The 21,895-nt window shown below is 33.8% G+C and overlaps 2 protein-coding genes and 1 pseudogene across 2 annotated transcripts; all 3 read left to right on the top strand.

Annotated features, from left to right (window-relative positions):
* The window catches only part of LOC131604158 (protein NRT1/ PTR FAMILY 8.2-like), a 2,260-nt pseudogene extending 1,955 nt beyond the window's left edge, over positions 1 to 305 (top strand).
* A 7,915-nt stretch (positions 306 to 8,220) lies between these two features.
* On the top strand, positions 8,221 to 11,623 carry LOC131604157 (uncharacterized). The gene is made up of 2 exons (XM_058876624.1): positions 8,221 to 8,341; positions 10,542 to 11,623. Exons 1-2 carry the CDS (start codon positions 8,221 to 8,223, stop codon positions 11,621 to 11,623), a joined length of 1,203 nt encoding a protein of 400 aa, XP_058732607.1.
* A 1,499-nt stretch (positions 11,624 to 13,122) lies between these two features.
* LOC131601303 (ataxin-3 homolog) lies at positions 13,123 to 19,158 on the top strand. The gene is made up of 2 exons (XM_058873088.1): positions 13,123 to 13,428; positions 18,207 to 19,158. Exons 1-2 carry the CDS (start codon positions 13,426 to 13,428, stop codon positions 18,912 to 18,914), a joined length of 711 nt encoding a protein of 236 aa, XP_058729071.1. The 5' UTR covers positions 13,123 to 13,425; the 3' UTR covers positions 18,915 to 19,158.
* The last annotated feature ends 2,737 nt before the right edge of the window (positions 19,159 to 21,895 follow it).

Here is a 21,895-nt window from a genome sequence, read left to right as displayed (position 1 = left end):
GTAATATTATGAATGGTGATGGATATTTGTGGTGTGACATCATGAGAAGTAAATATCGAATAGAAAGTAACATGGATAGCTTGCATGCCAAGTAGTCTGACTTAATCTTGTGGAAGGACATTGTTAGGGCTACTACTTAGTTTAAAGACTTGGGCATTTGGATAATAGGGGATGGTACTTCTATTAATCCGTGGAGTCAATGCTGGATCGATAACGGTCTGGTTGTTGATGAGTTGGAGACGAGTATTCCTGATAGTTTGAGTGCAGTTACAGTGAAGGATTTAATAGATGAAACTGGAATGTAGAACTGGAGTATGCTAAGTTGGCGGCCAACCAATATTCAGTTAAAGATTGCTGCAGTGCTTCCTCCTAAGGCTCATAATGGAAGAGATATGTTTGTTGCTGCCACAAACAAAGATGGGCAGGTTTCTATCAATCAGTTGTACAAATTCCTTGATGATGTTGATCAGGATATTGACTGCAAGGATTGGGATAGAATCTCGAAGTTAAAAGCCCCTGAAAGAGTGAGGAATTTTGTGTGGATCCTCAAGCATGATCGATTGCTCACAAACAATCATATGAGTATTGATGGCTTTGGTCGTGATGGATGCCCAGTGTGTGGCGCTGTCAGTGATACTTCCTTACATTCTTTGAGGGATTGTGGCATGGTGAAAAGATTTTGGGATAGCATCATCCCTTTTACTTTAACGTTTGATTTTTTCCATGCAGGTTGGGAAGATTGGTTACATTTAAACATCTTCAGTGATTTCGTTGGCTATCGTGACTGGTGTAATATTTGGGCTATAAGCTGCCATACGCTTTGGTTTTGGAGGAACAAAGAAGCCCATGATTCTAACTATGTTAGAACTTTTCGGGCTAAGGAAGTTATAGAAGAAAAGATCTTAAATTATAACCAATCTATGCTATTGAAGAATAAGATCATGGAGAAAAGTTCAGATCAACATCAAGTTTGCTGGTGTGCTCCTTGCCCTCCCTTTGTGAAACTTAATGTGGACGGATCCCATGGGAGCAATGGCTTATCTGGATGTGGAGGAATTCTTAGGAATGCTCAAGGGGATTGGTTAGGCGGCTTTGCCAAAAGTATTGGTTCATGTAGTGCCTTCATGGCGGAGATTTGGGGTATTTATATTGGTGTTAAATTGGCTATTCATCTTGGTTTTACTAAGATTGTCATTGATTGTGTCAACAGGGATAGTTTCAAGAATATGGTGGTGGGAAGCTTGATTCGAAATATTAATATAATGAGGAGCCAATTGAATATAGTGAAGATTCACCACATTTATAGGGAGGTTAATAGTTGTGCTAATCTCCTTGCTAATGAGGGTAGGAAGTTGAACGACAATTCCCCTTATTATAGTGAGGCTCCTCCTTGGATTCGTCATCTTATGGAGGAATATAGTAGAGATAATTTTGTTGTTCGGAATTTTCCTCTGTATTTTTTCTTGCTTTAGGGCCTAGGCCCTCCATTTTATATATATAAAAAAAAGAATAGTTTTGTTAACTGCATGAAGAATATCAATTACAACTGATTAATCTGAAACAAATCAAATGGAAGGAATGTATGATTGAAACAGTGATGAATGAATTATTGGTAGAAGACGTGGTCAATGCAAACAATGAATTGTCGAATGAAAAACAATGGAAAAGCATATCAACATCAATATCTGTGAATTCTCCTTGATCTAGCACCATTTAATCTATGTTTGCATCTTCTCTCTGTCACCCAAAAATCCTTATTAGTCCCAAATAAAAAAGAAGTGAAACTAATAATCATAGTAAGGGCAAAATCAAGTTAGTATTAACTATGCCCAACACTTCCATGTCCACTATTTATTCTGACAACAGTCCATCTTCCATGTCTACAATGACTGTCTTCCGCAATTAGTTCATTGTCAACATTCGATTTAATCATGTCTTCAAATTATAGCTCATTATCCACCCGTGTCGACCATGATTGAAGGTCGCAAAAAGACCTGTCAACAATAATACATTGTAGAAGAACATGTGTATAGTAGTTTAAACATCCCCCTCATTCATCACTCAACAGTGTGTTCTATCTCAAAAAATCTTGACTGTAGGGTGTCCTGCCTGAGTCTCCAACATTTATATCTCCAGACGCAAACCACTCATAGATCTCAGTCTAATTGACAAAAGAAAGAAGTAAATATCATTCAGATAGTTTAATGCCCAATCTACAAAGTCGAGATTAAAATACTGAAATTGTTTTTCTTATCGGATTCTTCGTTGTTTTCTATCTTAGCGGGCTTTGCCTCTTTGGTATCCCTCAAATGTAAGGGTAAAATGGCCTTTTGTGAAGGCAACTCAGCAATACATAAAACAGCTTGAGCCCAACCGACATATATTACCATATTTTGTTACAAATGCCTCTGCAACACGCTTACAAAGCTTCAATGTCAACTTGGAACCTGTAAGCTCAAGAAAGAGATACTTTTGGGCAATCTTACCCAAGTTTGAAAATAATAAATCCAAATTAACTCCCAGAAAAGAACAGTCTGAAGGATAGAAAAACACTTAGAAAGGGGGGTTTGAATAAGTGTAGTCTAAAAACTTGGACGATAAAAATAAATTGCACAGTTATTTTTATCCTGGTTCGTTGTTAACTAAACTACTCCAGTCCACCCCCACGGAGTGATTTACCTCACCTGAGGATTTAATCCACTAATCGTAACAGATTACAATGGTTTTCCACTTAGCCCACGACTAAGTCTTCTAGAGTATCCTGATCACAACTTGATCACTCTAGGAATAAATGCTTAGACACAAGCTAAGACTTTCTTAGAGTATCCTGACCACCACGTGATCACTCTAATTACAACTGCTTAGACACAAGCAAAGACTTCCTAGAGTATCCTGATCAACACTTGATCACTCTAGTTACTTACAAATTAATGTAATCAAATAAGAGTATTACAATTGCTTCTGAAAAGCTATAATCACAACAGTGATATTTCTCTTAAAGTTTAAGCTTAATCTCACTAATATATTACAACAACAATATAGTGAGCTTTGATGAAGATGAAGTTTCTGAGCTTTTTGCTTGGATAGCGTTTCAGCAAGTTAATTGTTAGTAAATCGTCAACCTTGCTTCTCATCAGGACTTCATACTTATAGGCACTTGAGAAGATGACAGTTGGGAGCATTTAATGCTTTGCGTATTCCGTACAGCATTGCATTTAATGTTTCACGCTTTTGCAACTACCTCGAGCCTTGTTCATGCTGTGTCTACTGACGTTGCCTTTAATAGCTTCTAACGTTTCTTTTGCCAGTCAGCGTAGTCTGCCACCTGTACTTGCTTCTGATCTGATGTTTGTGTATACAACGTTTGAATATCATCAGAGTTAAACAGCTTGGTGCAAAGCATCTTCTTGTCTTCTGACCTTGAAGTGCTTCTGAGCGTGATACCATGAGAACTTCAGTGCTTCTGCTTCTGAACTCAAGTTCTTCTGATGCTTCCATAGACCCATGTTCTGATTCTGCCTTGACCATGTTCTGATGTCTTGCCAGACCATGTTCTGATGTTGCATGCTGAACCTTCTGAGTTAAAGCTTTTGAGCGTTGATTTGTGTATACTCTTTATATATTTCCTGAAAGGGAAATTGCAATGTATTAGAGTACCACATTATCTCACACAAAATTCATATCCTTGTTATCATCAAAACTAAGAGTATTGAACAAAACAAATCTTGTTCTAACACAGTCCAACCGTAAAAATCTAACAAAGTCGGTTCAATAGAAAAAAAGAAGTCTACAAAAAAGGTTTGCAACAAAAAAGACCACAACAAAATTTCATAACAAAACGGGAGAACAGAGAATCGGCACAACAGAAAATGAGAGGAAATAATTATAACGGGAACAAAATAACAGAATATGAGGACAGAGTTTTGAAAAGGAAGAAAATCGGTTTGTAACATAAATTGTAGAAAATCACAACCGAAAAAGAGAAAAGGAATTCACCTCTGATAGGTTTGTAACAACCTTTCTTCAAATCATCTTTCTCTCACCACCACGATTCCCGAATCCTCCTCCATATCTCCATATTTCTCTCCATAATCACCATCACCAATTTCAATCTATAAAAGAATAATCAGAAAACCATAAAAATATCGTTAACAAATTTCCATAACAGAAAACTCACCTCATAACACCTTCAATCTTGAATCATTTCCATTCTCCAACAATCTTCAATCATTATAACAAACACTCGATGGGCTATTAATTGATTCCAAATATAAAACTAAATTAAGCAACATTAATACACCTAAACCAAATTTGAATGGAGAAAATAAAACAGAAAGTTAGGTATAGAATATTACTCACAGATTCATGGACGGACACAGAAGAGTCACAACCCTTTCACTTAGGATCATTATCAGGGAAAATATACCCTATATCAGGGGTCCTAAAGCTCCTAAAATTGCATCAACCATGCAGTGAAGTGTAACACCCCCTGTAACTGAAGAATAGAATTTAAGAATCCAAATGAGTATTTCTTAAAGGCTTTTAGAAATAATGAAAATTTATGTTAATTACTTACCATCAGAATGAGCCTCGCAACCTTTATCATGAGGTGTGTTAATTCCACCAATAATCAAGGGATAACCGGGTTCCAATCGATGGAGGTCAAACCCGTGCCCAACCCGAAACGGAAGAACCTTGTTAGGAATGGCAGAGATTGGAGATTTGTCGATTTAAACGGAGGTGGTGGGAGTTGAGACGCTTCGTGGTAACTTAAGATGGAGATTGTGAGGGAAAGAGCAAGAGAATGAAATTGGGGGCGAAGATTTGGTAGACGTGGTAAATGGGATGGAGAAGGAGAGTGTTGTTAAAGAAGACGCAGAATAGATGCATTGGGTTTGTAGAGATGAAGAATGAAAGTGATTCATAAATATGAAAGGCATTATATGATAACCATTATTCTTGTAGCAGTTTAAAACGTGGATGGGCACACAGATTAAACAATATGTAAATGCAACATGAGAGTTGAAACAACATGGGGAGTTGAGTGATCGGCAGTTATGAACTAAAGTAAAATAAAATGCAATAAAATAAAAATAAATCAAATGCCAGGTGGAATTTTGTGGGAACATAAAGCTGTTATGGAAGGTTGTGGATTGAGGAAAAGCTAGACTTATCTTATATGATAGATTTTAGTCTTGGAATAATGGTTGGTTTAGTTTGGAAAAATTGTTTCGAACACAAAATTCCATTTTTTAATTTATCAAAGGATGTCAACATATCAGTTTACTTTAGGGCAAGTGTTTCGCATGGAGGTCATTGCAGAAAATGTTAGCAATGAAGCATAAAAACATAGATGAGAAAACAAAGAAAAATCATGAGCAAATAATAACTAAAATAATAAAAGAAATCTAAAATATTCATATTAAATTCTTAAAAGAGAGAATTAACATTTTTTTGTGCTCACCAAGAACTTTTTCTTGTTATATTTTTTTTCCTTCTGAAATCCTATGAATAAGGCATGAAAAAGAAATATGAATAAAAAACAAATATTAAATGTATGTATGCATGATGATGCAATTTAGTGATGAGATAAAGAGTAACCCTTAACATGTAAGTTCATAAGTTCGTTCTACGGGCAATCTACCCTCCCATAAAGGTAGTATTTTTCTAAAGGGATTTATGGATAACACAGAAGGGAAAAGCACAAGGGCCTCCCTTAAGTGGATCCTCATTGTAGACCAATATTTTGTCTCTTAGGTCGTATAAAGGTCTCACCATAAGTTTTTATTTTGGTTTTTATAAAGAGTCGTGTGTCAAATTCAAGTCCTATCTCTGAAAGAGTGCTCTTTATATAGAGTGCTCTTTACATATGGGTATGTGTTTAAGATAGGATATGGAGTTGTATATTCGCCATCTAAAAAACAGCTTGTGGTGACTTTATCAACTACCGAGGCTATATATATTGCAGCAACTCTATGTGCTTGTCAGTGTATATGGCTTAAGAGAATCTTGCGAAAGATTGGAGTCGAAGAGGTTGAAGGAACTATAGTTCAATGTGACAGCAACTCTGCCATTCAGTTGGCTAGGAATCCTGTTTTTCACGAAAAAAGTAAGCATATTCCTGTGTGATTTCATTTTTTAAGAGATTTAGTGAATTAAGGTGTTGTAGAATTAAAGTATTGTAACTCTCAAGGGCAAGTAGCAGACTTGGTGACAAAACCCCTCAAACTTGAGAAATTTGAAAAATTTGGTGGTATGCTAGGAATGGTTAGTGTGTCACAGTTAAACTAAAATACATGTGTTTTAGTTTAAGGGAGGGAAAGTTAGGTGGACACGTATTTTGTTTTTAAGCTACTGTTTTATTAGTCTGTTTGAATAAGACCCATTCTTTAGGAGAAATGGGGTTTGTTATTAGTGTCACTACTTTGTAGGCATGTAAAGAGTAGAGTTAGTTATTTCCTTTTGCTTGTAAAATGGCTATGCATTAGCTACTGATTAATCGAATAATAACACATTCCTCCACTTATTTTTTGAAGCTTTGTTTAAAACTAATTTCCAACAATGGATAATTAAACTTTGTAACAGCAATATAAGACTTAGGCCAGTAAAATTGATTTCACTTGTGACATTTGTTTATACAGAATTTTACCTTAAGTGGGGTAAAGACTGCTGATAGGCCCTTTGGTGATAAATAATTGATGCAAATGCATTATTAGAGCAATACACTAATTTTCCAGCATTACTACTGACACAGCCTAAAGTAACCGGCTTGCAGCTTAAGACACCCGTTTTCCATCATTACAGTCCGTAGTTTCTCTAAGATTAGCATGCATTTTGGTAAAACCAACCTAGTTGAAACATGTTGAATAAAAATCCATATTATTCTGCTTTCAACATGTTGAACAAGATGTCACAAAATCACAGGTATGACATCGTGTTTGTTGGAGCTGATCTGTCAAGTTATATGAATTGCTTTGTTAGCTACAAAATATTATGGAATATTCTGTTAGCTTATGTGTATCCCAGATCAAATCAATCAGAGATATATCAGAGATATTTGTTGGTTTTTACAATCTTTATAATTGGAAGCAATTTAAGAAAGATTGGATTAAAAAAACCTATTTTCTTGGAGATTAGGCAATAGACTTTGTGCAGCCTCCTTGTTGCGGTTTTAGGCCCAATTCAGCCAATACTAATTCTATGAATACACTGGCCTATACCTAGTTTTAAGTGGAACTAATATTTGTATTTTTAGGGTTCTAAGAATCCTTATTGTGTTTTGTGTTGTAAGTTTCATATGTATGCATTCACAAACCTGTAGGTGTTGAATGTTGTTTAATCTCCGAAGTTGTTAACCAAGGAGAGTAGTGTTGTTCTCATAACCTTTTGAACATTGAGAATTGTGTGTTTTGGAAGAGTGTCTTCTACAGTTTATTTTTTGTGTTGTTTGTCACGGGTTGTGGCCGTGGGGATTTGAGGAGGGTCTCATACCTAAGTGAGTCTTAGATAGAAGTCATAGGAAAGATAATGATTAGGTGAGAGGTTGTAAATGGGGGAGTTTAGTTTTGAATTGATACTATCGTATATTGATTTCATCCCTGACTTGGTAGCCCCCAGAGTAGGAAGGTTGTTCCGAATTGGGTAAACAATTCCTTGTGTTCTTTATCTTTCTGCACTATTTTAGTTTGCTACCATCTTGCTCCATTAATTTCATCAACAGATATTTGAATCGTAAAATCGTATTCGACATCACATATCTGATACCAGAATTTCATAGTCAGTGGAGACACAATAGAAAATACTACTATTTACTTCAACAATCTATATATATATAATTTTGTGTTAGCTTATAATGGCAAGTGGGATTTTCTTTCTGCAAGAATTCACCCAGTATTATTAAAGTGGTTGTTTAAACAAGAAAATATTATAGGTTGAGAATATATTGCAGAAGTTGTGTGTTTTATTAATTCAGGTCTCCTACTTATACACAATAAATATGAGGGTTTCAGAGATTTGCTAAAATCTATCCATAAAGCCACTAACATAACTTACATGCCACATATTCAGCATAAAATAAGGAATAACATTGACCGAGTTTGTTTGAATATATAACATAAAAAGGCTAAATAAGATTAACTTTATTCTCTAACAAATATAGCTAGATCACTGTGTCATCAGATTTTGAAATTCTGCAAAAACTATAATTTAGAAGGGGATGCCATGGTTTTTGGAAACAGTGAGCAAACTGTAAATGCACAGACACTTGCAGAGTTAACATCCACTGAAGACAACAATGAGGCTAGAATTCTTGTATGCTTATTGGAACAACTCGCTGAGGAAGGTGGCTAGGAACATGACATAGTTTATGTTCTGAATATGGTGGCAACTATGATTCATATATGTCCAACTGCTTCTTCTAACCACTATCTTTGCATGGAATAGGGACAACAACAATTGGAATTAAGTGCTTCTTGGCAACAACTTTGATGCCCATCTTGATTTTAGTTTTTAGTACTTTAAGTTCAGTGCATCCCAAAAGGCTACTTATATCCCAACAATTATTCTTCCATACCCCAACAATTATTCTCCTACCCTACCATTCATTCAATTTGACTAAAATATCCTTAAATAAGTCATTGATGTTTGGAAAAAAAATTACCTTTTTGAAAAAAATAAATAATAATTCATACATTTACGGAAGACTTTAATTATGGTATTCAGGTAACATAAAAAAAAACGACTTTAGGCAACACAAAAAAAAAACGTTGCCTAAAGTGATTGTCTACACATTTTGTTCTACAAAATATACATTCCGACACGCTTTGTTTTACAAAATATATCACTTTAGTCCTAAAGTCTAAAATTAAAAAAAAAAAAAAACTAAATCTCCAGAACACTTCAATAAAATTGTTTGAAAATAACCGGAACACATTAATTAAATGTGTTGGTAAGCAATTTGAAAATTACCAAAACACATTAATTTATTTGTAAATTAAAATTTGATTACCAAAACATTTTTTTCAAGTGTTTTGGTACATAAAAAATAATTAAAAAAAAATAGTACATTGAAAAATTAAAATTTAACTATCAAAGTTTTTTTGTCAAGTGTTCCGATAAATTAATGTAGGGATACAAAAAATTTCAATTTTAAAAAAATTAATAAAAAATAAGAAAGATATAATTGAAATATTTTGATAAATATTGGGATATAGGAATAATGGTAGGGCTACCCCATAAAATCTTAAATATATGGCATATTTATATCCTTATATCTAGGGCAGGTCATGGTATATGGTTAATTGAAAAATTAAACTGGATTGAACCGAACCATAATAAAAATTTATATGAACTGAACTAAACCGTTTAAATTTGTTCAGAACCGAACTGAACTAAATAATTGGTTCAGTATACCGGTTATAAGTTCCGAACCGTATCAAACCGTTAAGAAACAATATTTTAAAAGAACCGTTTCTTAGACTGTTATATTTTTTATTAGAAAATCATTACTGTTTTTATAAAGTATTCTTTTTACATAATTTGTATCATTAAGCTTTTTTTTTTTTTGAGTAAACATTTGTATCATTAAGATACAAAATTAAAAATTAAACAAGTTAAATGTTACCGTAAATCATATTGCTCAAATCAAGTTTTAAATAATTTTTTCAAAGCAACCAGTAAATGACATTTTTATATATACTATTTCATTGTAAAATTTATACCGTTTCACTAAAACAAGTTAAATGTTACTTCATTGATATATAAAAAAAATCATTGTTATCACATTTAACTTTCAATTTGTCAAGAAATTTATACTGTTCATTGTCTGTTACTGATCCAAAAAATTTAAAAGTTCTACGTATGCATCAGTATCGCCAGCAATGAAATTTTTTATTTAGTTGATTGAATCTTTAGGTTATTTTTATACTTATCAACGTTAAAAAAATTAAATATTATTAACTGTTAAAAATGTTAATTTTCTAAGAAATTAATTTTTTTATATTTAAAATAAATTAATTGCTAAAAAAACTGAACCAAAGTTAACATAAGTCAAGTAATACCATATAATATAGTTAATTATAGTTCGGTTCGGTTCGGATTTGATTAATTATGGTTCAGTTTGGTTATCAAACCATTAAATAAATTATGGTTCACTTCATTAACCAAAGAAAATGGTTCAGTTCATTAACCAAAGAAAATAGTTCAGTAATTTAACCACGGTTCAGTTCAGTATGATAGTTCGGTTCAGCTCTATAGATTTTTTGAACAGCCCTACTTATTATATCTAAAATGAAAAGTGCAGCCCAATCCATTCTTTCTCTAACCTAGGTATAAATATGTTTCTTCCTCTGAATCCCCACGTACTGCCGTTCAATATTTGTAAAAGTTATCAAACTATTGAATTCAACACATTCATGTCATCTCAATATCGTATCAAGACCACCGGTTAGTACTTATTTATTCTTTTTTTTTTTTCTTTCTTTTCTATCGTATTGTTTAGAAATAAATCTCCTAACATTGTCATTGTTTTGATCCTACAAAAGATAATGGTCAGCTTGCTCAACTTCCATGGGATGTGCTTGATATCATTTGCAAAGAACTGGATTTCGACGACCTCTTTTCGTTTTCGGGTGTTTGCATGAATTGGAGGACTTTTCATAAATCAACTTTCTTGTCGTCCAAGGAACCATTGCTTGTTCGTTTTACTATTAACAATCGTATATCTGCTGACTCGCATTCCTTTATTAGCATACCCAATCAAAAAGTTTATAATTTGAACATGATGAGTTACTTCCAATACCCCAACTGTGTCTATGTTAGAGTTTCCAGCGGATATTTCATCTTTGCCCATAAAAATAATTCATTTATGCTATTCAATCCATTTACAAGAAAAAAAATGGTGATAAAAAATGCTACCTTTTCGGTTAATTATATAATATCTCTCCAATACGAAGCCTTGCTTGCTTTTGAGAAATGCTCTGAGGAATTTGTCTTGCTGGTTCTATGCAAAGAATCTAGGTCTTTGTATGTCTATCAATCTCGATACTATGGTTGGTTTACTTATTCAACATTAAATCTAGAGGTTGAAGTTGAACCCGAGGCGGTAGTTGACTTTGTGGTTTTCAATAATATAATATATGTTGTCACTAACCGTGGCAATATCGGTGCGCTAAACTTGAATTCTAGAAATATTAAATTTCTAAACCTCAAGAATGCTCCTGATAAAGTTCCTTATACAAATCTCTGGAAAATATCCTTTAAGTTGGTTAATTGTGATGAGCAACTTTTAATGTTTGATTGTCGATGGTACGAAAAGGTTGTTTACAAGATAGACTTGTCAAGCATGAATTATGTTAAGATGGAAAGTTTGGGTGACATTGCATTATTCTATGTTTTTCCGTATAACTTTCGGGCGTTGAGCAACCCCAAGAGATTTGGGTATGAAAGTAATTATGTGTATGAAGTTAGAGGGAAAACCCATTGTACTATGTATGAATGGAATGTTCATAAACCAATAGAAATATACCCACATACTAGTGGACAAGGTTCTGTTGATGAATTTTATATTTTTGATTGGTGTTTTAGACATATAAAATATCAAGTTGATTATTCTTTAGTTAGTTGAATAATTGTTATTTGTGTTGGGAGTTTATGTTTTCCTTTGTTTTCAGACTTGTAATGCTTAATGATAAACCAAGTATTGTATTTATAGATAATAATAATGTTTTGTTGTTTTTGTTTTCTTATATATATAATAATTATTACTATATGTTGTCCAATATATTCCTCTAATGAATATCATAATTGCAATTTCTAAGCTTTCATAACAAATATTTGCAGCTGAAATAATGTATTTCAATGGTATAGCAACAAATTTGAATAAGATATTAATGAACATGCAAAGATACTGTCATTAAAAAACATAACTCTTGAATGAGTATTTCAGTATTGACAATTACTTCTCAAGTATGAATTCAAGGAGATCATCGGTGCCAAAATCCTCAATGCTAATGTCTTCTACCTGACTGCAACTTTGCTTGATATCATAATAACAAATCTCCATTGTCTGCTCATAAATATAATAGTGAAAATGCTAATAGGGCACATTATATTCAATATATGTCATGTTCTGTTAGCATGAAGGCATCAAATACATCAAATAGGCTTAAAACCTATTTATAGTCTCCTCCTAACTCATTTATGCTTTCTCTTTTTTTGTGAATGTTAGAGCTTCGAGGAGGCATGTTGGAATTTTACATGTAAAGGTTCTGCTGAGACCAGGACCTTGTGACCATGCTAGAACCCTGAACTTGAATTTATGCTCGAGTTATATATTGTTGTCGCAATTGGTGGTTCTATTTTTTATCTGGTTATCAAGCCTACAAGGCTTAAACATCAAAGGTCCAATGAGACTAGAACGGGTTTTTAATTTGAATTTTTTATCGTGTTAGACTTGTCCTGCTAGAGTTTCTGAGTTTTGAGATTAGGTGTGATGAACATATATATCTTTATTAGCAGGGAGGAAAATCAGGACCTATTTTTCATCTAAAACATAGTCAAATTTCAGCTGTAGTTATAACCTCACCAAAGTTAGCAAAAGAAATATTAAAACTCATGATGTTGTTTTTGCTAATAGGCCCATATTTCCGGGGCAGTTTATATAATTTGTGTTAATAAAACTTATAGGTTTGGGGCCACAATTAGCGGCCGCTACCACTGTTTTTTTCGTCTGCAGCTTACAGAGCAATATCGTCGCGCCGAAACCTACCCCACCGTGCTATTTTGCTATAATGGAAGAGGAAGACCTAGAAAGACTATAGAGAAGTTATTAAGAAAGATTTTGAGATTAATGATTTGGATTGAAACATGGTCCTGGATAGAACATTATGACAAAAATTGATCCATGTAGCTGATCCTACTTAGTGGGATAAAGTTTGGATGTTGTTGCATCCTTCAAAATCATGAGTTCAAAACTGCGGATGAATGGCCATGTTGATGGTGTGTAATTTTGTAAGTAACTATGCAAGGTCTCTTTAAACTTTAAGGTTTTTAGGAACCCTGATGGGTTCTTGAGAGCAGTTAGTTAACTTAAACTTTTCATTATTTTAAGGTGTTGTCAATTGCAGGGGAAAATTGAAGTTTTTTCAAGTTCTGCTTGCATGGTGCTAGAGCTCTAGCACAACTATAGTAGCTATTTGACAACTTTTATTATTTAAACAGAATGTACGTAGTTATATTTGTCATGCGTGACCCAATCTTTATTAATAAATTATTGAGGTGTGATGCAAATGATAGATAGGGTGTGTGGCGCCAACCTTCTGGGATTACTTATTTCTAAAGTGATGCTTTTGCATTCCTGTCCATTGCCTTTCTTTTGTGTGATGAAATTAAAGTTGAGTTCTGGAAACAAGTCAACAACTAAAATTCATGGTATGATACTGTTATCTTTTTCTTGTTTTGAAACTTCGGTGTTGTTTGTTTGGGTTGTAATGAATGGAAACAGGCCGTAAGTTTTGTTTTTGTCGAGGAATATTGTTTTTGATTCTCTTGCTGTGTATGTGCATGGCTAATACAAACATATCTCATTGTGTCGTTTGTGTTAGTGTGAGACTGTGTTTTGATTTGGCTGAAATCGTAACGTCGTAAACGTCAAAGATGGTTTTTATGAAATTTGTATTTAGTGAGAATTATTTAGTTACCCATGTGAGATACGCATACGTCATAGTTGGTTTTTATGAGTTTTGTATTTAGCGAGGGAAATAGTTAGTTATCCATGCGAGATACGGATCTCTTTTGTTTTCTCGCGCTTTGTAATTGGCACTGTTTGCATGCATTCATTGGAATTAAAACCAAATAATTATGTTTAAAATAGGATATAGCTTGAGCAATGATTCATTGAGCTTTAGGCAGTAGCACTTCACACACACTGCTAGTTTTATTTGACATTTTATTTAGTCTAATGTTTTTTTAAATTTTATAGTGGGAATATTACGTCAATTAAATGGTAACGTTTTATTAAGTCGGGTGTTATTTAGCTGTCTCTCCTTTCTTTTGTGTCGGTGAGTTAAAGGTGAGTTTCGAAAACAGCTTAAATTCATGGCATGATTGAGTGTGATGTTTTTTCTTTTATTTTGAAATTTTCTTGTTGTTTGGGGTGTTCAAATTTCAATGAAATCGAAACAATTGGCAGGCTTCTTTTCAGAAAAAAATTGTTTTTGACTCTCTAGTGTATGTGTGGCTAATGGTCAATACTAACAATAAACAAAGTCTGATTGTGGCATTAGTTTGAAAATGCATTTTGGTTTGGCTGGAGTTCAGTTATAATGCATTATACTTCATAAATAGTTATGGTTGTTATAGTATTTGTTTAGTAAGGGAACTGGTTTGTTACCCATTTTTGTTTTCACTCGTTTTGTAGTGGCACTATTAAACAAATAGCTACGTTGTTAGGCTTGGGTAGCGTTGCGTATCACCAACCCCCTAAAATGCTATATAGCGGATAGCGGGATAAAAAGCAGTGTACAAAGTAAACATAAATACTAAAAAATACACAAAATGAAAGAGATCACATACTTAATAGTTAAAAGAATCTAAAGTATAGAGTTATAAAAGAACGATTATTTAAGAGAATCAAGAACATAACTTTATTCTTCAAGGGGATAGGATTGAAATTTATACCCTTAAAAAACAACAGTTAGAAAAAAGAATTTGAGGAATTTATCCCCAAAATTCTAATAGAGGACGCAATAGCAGCTGCGATATCGGTTTGGGGCCGCAATTAGCGACCACTACAACTGCTTTTGTCGTCTGTGGCTTGCAGACCAATATCACCGCGCCGATACCTACCCCGCCATGCTATTTTGCTGTAACGGTGATATAGCTTGCTATTGACAGCATAGACAAATAGCATACAATATCGTTACAACTGAATAATTGAGTTTTATATAAATGGATATACTGACATCCTTTTCCCTTCCCCCTCGAATCCTTTTACCCAAACTTAAAGTGGGAAATCTCATATCTGCCACGATTTGGAAAATCTTTTTAATTCTAGAGATATGCAGTTAGAACAACATAATTTCTATTTCATTAAATAATATAGGAATTCTGTATATATTCCATATACCTTTCAATGTTTATAATACAAGAAATAATTTACTCATACATACCATTAAGGGCCCATTTGCTAAGCTTTTGAAAAAAGTATTTAATATTGTGTTAAGTGATTTATATTTTGTAAAGCAGAAGCTATTATTGGTTTGGTTAGAATTATAAAATTTTGTTTTCTTTTTAAAAGGTTGTTATAATTTTTAGAAGCTACTATGGTAACTTTGTAGTATAATCAAAAATCATGTTTTTTCTCTCAAATATAAAAACTTAAAAAAACAGCCTACAAATTTTTAAAGTGTTGCTTTTCTTTACAAAAGTTATTTTTTTCTTGAAAAACTGAAACAAGCCAAGCCATTGGCATGGACTTCTACCGAAAAAATTAAGCAAAGAAGGGATGTGCACCAGTCTTTTAAAACTGCAGCATGACCCATATGTTTCTTGTGACTTCTCCCGTATGCCTTTTGTCTTTATTGCTTTGTTTGTACATTGAGTTGCTTAATCTCTACGATTTGTGTTATGATCATCTAAGCCCTGGCTGGTTTATGCCATCTGTCTTTGATGCTGAGTTTGTACATTGAGTTGTTTAATCTCTATGATTTGTGTCACAATCATCTAAGATAGCTTTGTGTTTCCAACATTCCAAAATATCAAACACCTGATAGCAGTATTTAACTAGAAGTTTCCAAATACATGATGTACATGTGCAATATGAAAATGTCTAGTGCGTCAGAATATTTGAAGTATCTATATAACATTTAGGGCCACCAAATAAATGAGACCTACTAAAACAAACAACGATGCCGGACTATCCTACTAGCATTATGGCTGGGGATTTGGGCTGGGCTTGGTACCAATAGGGATTTAAACTAACATACTGTATGGTAAGCAGATTCTTGTTCATACTCGGATACTCCTTTCTCTTCATGGGTTAGACATCAATCCTTAGGTTACAAAATAGCAACCTAATTCCTCCTTGAGTACTATTGCCTAGTAGCTCTCTGACGAGTGAACCTTGAATAGCATGCCAAAGATCAAACACTTTTTTCGTTGTTCAGTCATCATAGGGTTCCGATGGCCATTTATCAGACATGGCCTCTATAGTGGTAAATATCTATGACTATATCCCTCTACCTTGTTACCATTGGGTGATCTTTGAAACCTACTATTTTTTTCCTTTTTCCTTTTTCGATGGCCATTTATCAGACATGGCCTCTATAGTGGTCCTACTCTTTGAGGAGTATGGGTCGATTTCGCTTGATGACGGATAACAATAAGGGATTTTATGAGAGATTTGGGGCATTTGGCTAGGAGGTGCAGACCCAAAAGATTTTGTTATATCTTTGTAATTGGGGAATTTGTATCATTATGTCAAACCCTAGAAATAAGAGGAGAGCAGGAGTAAGGCCCTGAAGAATTTGATGCATCGTTAGAGGGAATCATATCTAGTAGCACGAAAAATGGGAGGAGAGCTAGAGAAAGGCCAGATGCTTCCTTGTAAGGAAATCATGTGAACGAAGCCCAAATTATTGGGATGTAATGGCATATTATAATCCAATAACCAATGTTCATCTTTTAAGAAGGAAAAATAAGCCGAGCTCAAATGAATAAAAGATGGAGACGTGGAAGGGAAAACATATGTTTATGGTTCTATGCCTAAAATCAAGCTTCATCCTATAAGTCATCTTGCTATGGTGAATTGGATTATCTAGATAGTCGTATAATCTAGATTATCATTGTCGTCCCCACCTTGTCAGGCATGCACAAAATAAGAGTCCCAAAAGAAGATTGGAAGGCAATCTGTTAAAATTTCCACACCTTATGATATATGGTATGAACACATGTTTATAAGTTGGAACAATCTTCATGTTATAAGACGATTTTGTAAGCTTGAGTTAGGTTCAACCACAATTCTAAGATGGTATTAGAACCTTACTCAAGATCTATTGGGCCACCTGGTATCAAGTTTCCGCTATTAGGCCACCTATCATTTATATCCGTGCACAAAGCCCAATTGAATTGGGCATGAGGGTATGTGTTAAGAGTTCCTCATCAAACAATATACGAGACATATATGGCCTGGACATATGTTTATGTGGGAGGCAATCTTCACTTTACAAGCTGGTTTTGTAAGACTGTTAGGTCCAACCACAGTTCTAGGGAAATTCAACCATACTTCCACTATTTCGTTAACCTTGGGGAGAAATGACAAAGTAGGTGAAAACAATCATCTCAATCTTGGAAGCATCCAGAGTAAATTATGTCCAAAAAAAGACAGATAAGGGGTTGTTTGCACTGAAATCTAGGTACTCATGGTTCGTGAAAAATATGGAGATCTGTAACCAGGGTATGGATGCGACTATGACTTCAGAAAAGCTCATCAGAAGGTTACCAAACGTGCTTGTATGTGCTATGATTGTCTTGTATGTGCTATGATTGTCGGTGACACGTGGAGGAGGCGTGGTAGATAGGTGGAGAAAGACTGTGAGAGAGGGTTTGTTAAATAGTATTTGCAGCCGGAGTTTTTGGGGTTCTGTAGGTCGAGAGATTACACAGGCAATGGATTAAGGTTTTCCCTGAAAAATAAAAGAAATTTCGGTGGCAAGGAATGGAACAATTGTAATTTGGTGCCATGATAGCGGAGAGCAAAAACTTTAAAGATAACAGTCTTTGAAAATTGTTTGACACCAATAGACAGTGGATTCACCAATTAAACACGATTAAGGGTTGCCTCACTTTAGGATCTATAGATACCATGTTGAATAAGAGACACACATACACAATATTGTGAAACTGTCTACTACACAACACCGTGTCTCTTTTTAGGGGCTTAAATCAATAAATGAGTAGAATAATTACATAAAATTTATCTCTATTTATAAGATACAATACGAAATAACTGATCTATACAATAAATGTATGAATGCTAATCTTATTTTCAACACAGCTGATACATTATCTAGCCTCTGGATTCTAAATCCAAGTTCCATCACTGTTTTGTATATTTTCATGTTATTAATATTTTTTTGGTAGGCATTATTGGACTTTTGATTCAATGCAATTTTATGAGTTAACTTAATTGTGCAAAGCCTTTCTTGTAGGTTTTACAAAAGGCTTTGGAGGTGTGGGACCTACAAGTCATTCCTCTTGATTCTCCAGTTGCCGAACCGGCCCAGGTTGATCCTGAGCTGGAAAATGCCTTCATTTGTCATTTGCAAGATCATTGGTTTTGTATCCGCAAAGTGAATGGAGAGTGGTATAACTTTGACAGTCTCTACGCAGCTCCACAGCACCTTTCCAAGTTTTACCTTGCAGCCTATCTCGACTCTTTGAAAGGCTCTGGATGGAGCATATTCCTGGTGAGAGGAAATTTTCCAAAAGAGTTTCCCATCTCTTCGGCTGAAGCTTCCAACGGTTTCGGCCAGTGGCTTTTACCTGAAGATGCTGAGAGAATAACTAAATCTTGTAACTCAGTACAGCAGGCTCCACAACAAGAAAGAGTTGAGGAAAGGCAACACTATTCGAATCAGTTTCTTTCACGCGAGGAAGCTGAACTGTTTTCGGACATGGAAGATGAGGATCTAAAGGCGGCTATAGCAGCTAGTCTGATGGATTCTACCCCCATTGTGACCAATATTGCTGAAGCTAGTAATCCTCAAAATAATGACAAGCAAAAGAGTATACAAGTGGAAACCATTGAAGAAGCTAGTATACCTCCCAGTGATAAAAACAATCAACAAGATGCGTCTTCTTTAGGCGGTGATAACTCTCAAAGGGAAAACCAGAATAAAGAGAAGAACACTCTCTGAGTTGAGAGTAGTGTGGTTTTATTTGCACCTGGTTTGTTTTTGCAATTGAGGACAATAATCTATGTCGGTTTAGTTGGTTAAAACATACATCAGTGGCTTGAAGTCATGGTACTGTGCAGTATACACATTCTCACATGGATTGCATGATTTATTTTATACTGTAAGGAAAACCCTTCAACATGTTAATCTGATTATGATATTATCAACTCTTGACAATGTTTTTTAAAACCCTTGATCATTTCCATCTGATTGTAAAGTTCTTTTTAATATTCACTTTTATACTGGTAAAAAATATATGAATCAATTATTTGGAAATGCCTCACATATAAAATGGAATCCAAATGTATTTTACTAAGTATGAAAATAATCTATGACATGAGATGCCATACTTGATTTTCTTGCACAAAGAATTATTATCTTTTGGGTTCTGAAAAAGAATTCTTTCTCAGCAATTGGGATACTTAACTTGCATCTATATATTAAGAAAATAAATAAATAAAAACGGACTTTTTTTTTCAATCTATCTTTTAAAGATGAATAATTATGATGTTGCAGGTTCAAATCTATGTCCTCTTATAATTTGATTTGGCTGGAATTGAGTTGTAATGTCGTATACGTCATAGATGGTTTTTATTAAATTTATATTTAGGGAGAGAATTAGTTTGTTACCCATGTGAGATACGGATACGTCATAGTTGGTTTTTTATGAGTTTTGTATTTAGCAAGGGATAACTTTGTTAATCTTGGATAACGTTGCCTAGCACCAACCCCGTAAAATGCTATAAAGCGGATAGCGGGATAACTGCAATTGCAAAGACTAAAAACCAGTGTACAAAGTAAACATAAATACTCTAAAATACATAAAATGAAAGAGATCGGCATACTTAATAGTTAAAGAATCTAAAGTATAGAGTTATAAATTTTAAGGAGAGAAGAAGAATAAAACAAAATTGAATTAATAGTAAGAAGAAGAAGAGAAGAACGGTTATTTTGAGGGCAAGAACATAATGTTACTCTTCAAATGGGTCAGATTCAAATTTATGCCCTTAAAAAACCACAGTTAGAAAAAAGAATTTGAAGAATTTATCCCCAAAATTCTAATAGAGGATGCACTAGCGGCTGCGATTAGCGGCCACTGCAACCGCTTTTGTCGACTGCAGCTTGCAGACCAATATCGTCGCGCCGAACCCTTACCTGCCATTCTATTTCGCTATAGCGGTGATATAGCATGGTGTTGACAACATAGACAAATAGCATACAATATCATTACAACTGAATAATTGAATTTTATATAAATGGATATACTGACATCCTTTTCTCTCCCCCCTCGAATCCTTTTACCCAAAGACTCTCTATGATTTGTGCCACAATCATCTAAGATAGCAATATGTAAGACCTGATAGCAATATGTAACTAGAAGTTTTCAAATGCATGATGTACACCTGATACTCGAGGCTGGTCCCCTTCTTTCTCCCTTGTTTTGTTTGCCCCTTGACTTTCTTTCCCTTTCCATGTATTTAATTTTGTTGTTACTTTTTTTGCTAGTTCCTTCATAGTGTGTAACATATATACTAGATTGTTCCTTGTATTTTTCACCCAATACCCTCATGGTTAAACCATATCCAATAATGCATTGTTAGAGGAAATCATATCTAGTAGCACGAAAAATGGGAGGACGAGAATGGAGAAAGGCCAAATGCTTCCTTGTAAGAAAATCATATCCAATAGCATGTGAACGAAGCCCAAATTATTGGGATGTAATGGTATATTGTAATCCCTCGTTCTTCTTGAGAAATGAGTCTCCTGTTGCTTCCTCTTATGCCCCCATGAGTCCATGTTGGTGAACTTTCTGTTGTCGTTCTTGACGTTTTTCAAGAGGCCCCATAGACCTGTCACTTCTTCCTTTGTACCCATACCATGCTACTATGCATGTGTACGATTGAGAGGTAACATAAATCTTTAATTATTTTTTTCAACATTTGTATTATATGATATATGATTTTAACTTTTTGACAATGATGTTTTTTTACAGTACTGTGATACATTGAAATGTACCAACCATGATAGGAAGATTGCAAATTTGTCACGGCTTGATGAACCATAGTTTTGAGAATGTCATGCATGCATATGGGATGCAAGATTTATACAGGACTGGGTGTGGTTATATTAACCATGGTTTATTGGCTGCTTTTGTAGAGAGATCAGGTGTAGAGACTTCATCTTTTCATCTTTTAATTGATGAGATGTTCATCGCACTTGATAATGTGCCATCCCTCATATATCTTTCTATCATGAGAAGATTATTAAACTACTCCATATGCAGTAGACCTAAGACAATAAAGATGATGATGACCTATTTGGGAGTTGACCCAAATGATGTCCAAAAGGAGATAGATGACACAAAAGGATGTCGTGTCAAATTTACATTCATGGAGATGTTGTATATAGACCAATCAGTTGCGATAGTGGAGGCTGATGGTGGAGTTTCAATTAACATTCTCTAAAGAATTTACAACTTTTATAACTCTTATTATTATTATTATTATTATATATTTTTAACTCTTAAACTATTTTTTTTAATTTTATAAATTAATAGTCACTATAATTAATTAAAATTAAATATTTGACTAAATAATTTTAATTATACATTAAGATAAATATTTTTCATAAAAAATTTGTTATATTTTCTCATAAATGTTTTTAAATTACATTTAATTAATTACGCTATATCTTATATTTTTTAGAAAATATTTAACGACATAAATATAACATAAAATATTTAAAATAATATATTTTATAATAATAATAATAATAATAATTTATAATTAAAATAATTAAAAATAGACTCTAAAAAAAATCCATCGTTAAAAATATACAATTTTTTAAACTATTAAACTATTGTTATTTAACTTTTTATATAATAAAACCGTTTTAGCTTTCTTAATTTAATTTTAATTATTTATAAATTAACATCTACTAAT

Source organism: Vicia villosa, linkage group LG5, assembly GCF_029867415.1.
Source record: "Vicia villosa cultivar HV-30 ecotype Madison, WI linkage group LG5, Vvil1.0, whole genome shotgun sequence".
Lineage (NCBI taxonomy): Eukaryota > Viridiplantae > Streptophyta > Magnoliopsida > Fabales > Fabaceae > Vicia > Vicia villosa.
This window is presented reverse-complemented; position numbering and strand designations above follow the sequence as displayed.

What these genes read in the sequence shown, in the direction of transcription:
- LOC131604157 (XM_058876624.1), top strand. Translation starts at nt 8,221, where the DNA reads ATGGTTTTTGGAAACAGTGAGCAAACTGTAAATGCACAGACACTTGCA. An exon ending in GGAACAACTCGCTGAGGAAG is followed by an intron (nt 8,342 to 10,541) that starts GTGGCTAGGAAC and finishes ATCCTACAAAAG; the next exon opens with ATAATGGTCAGCTTGCTCAA.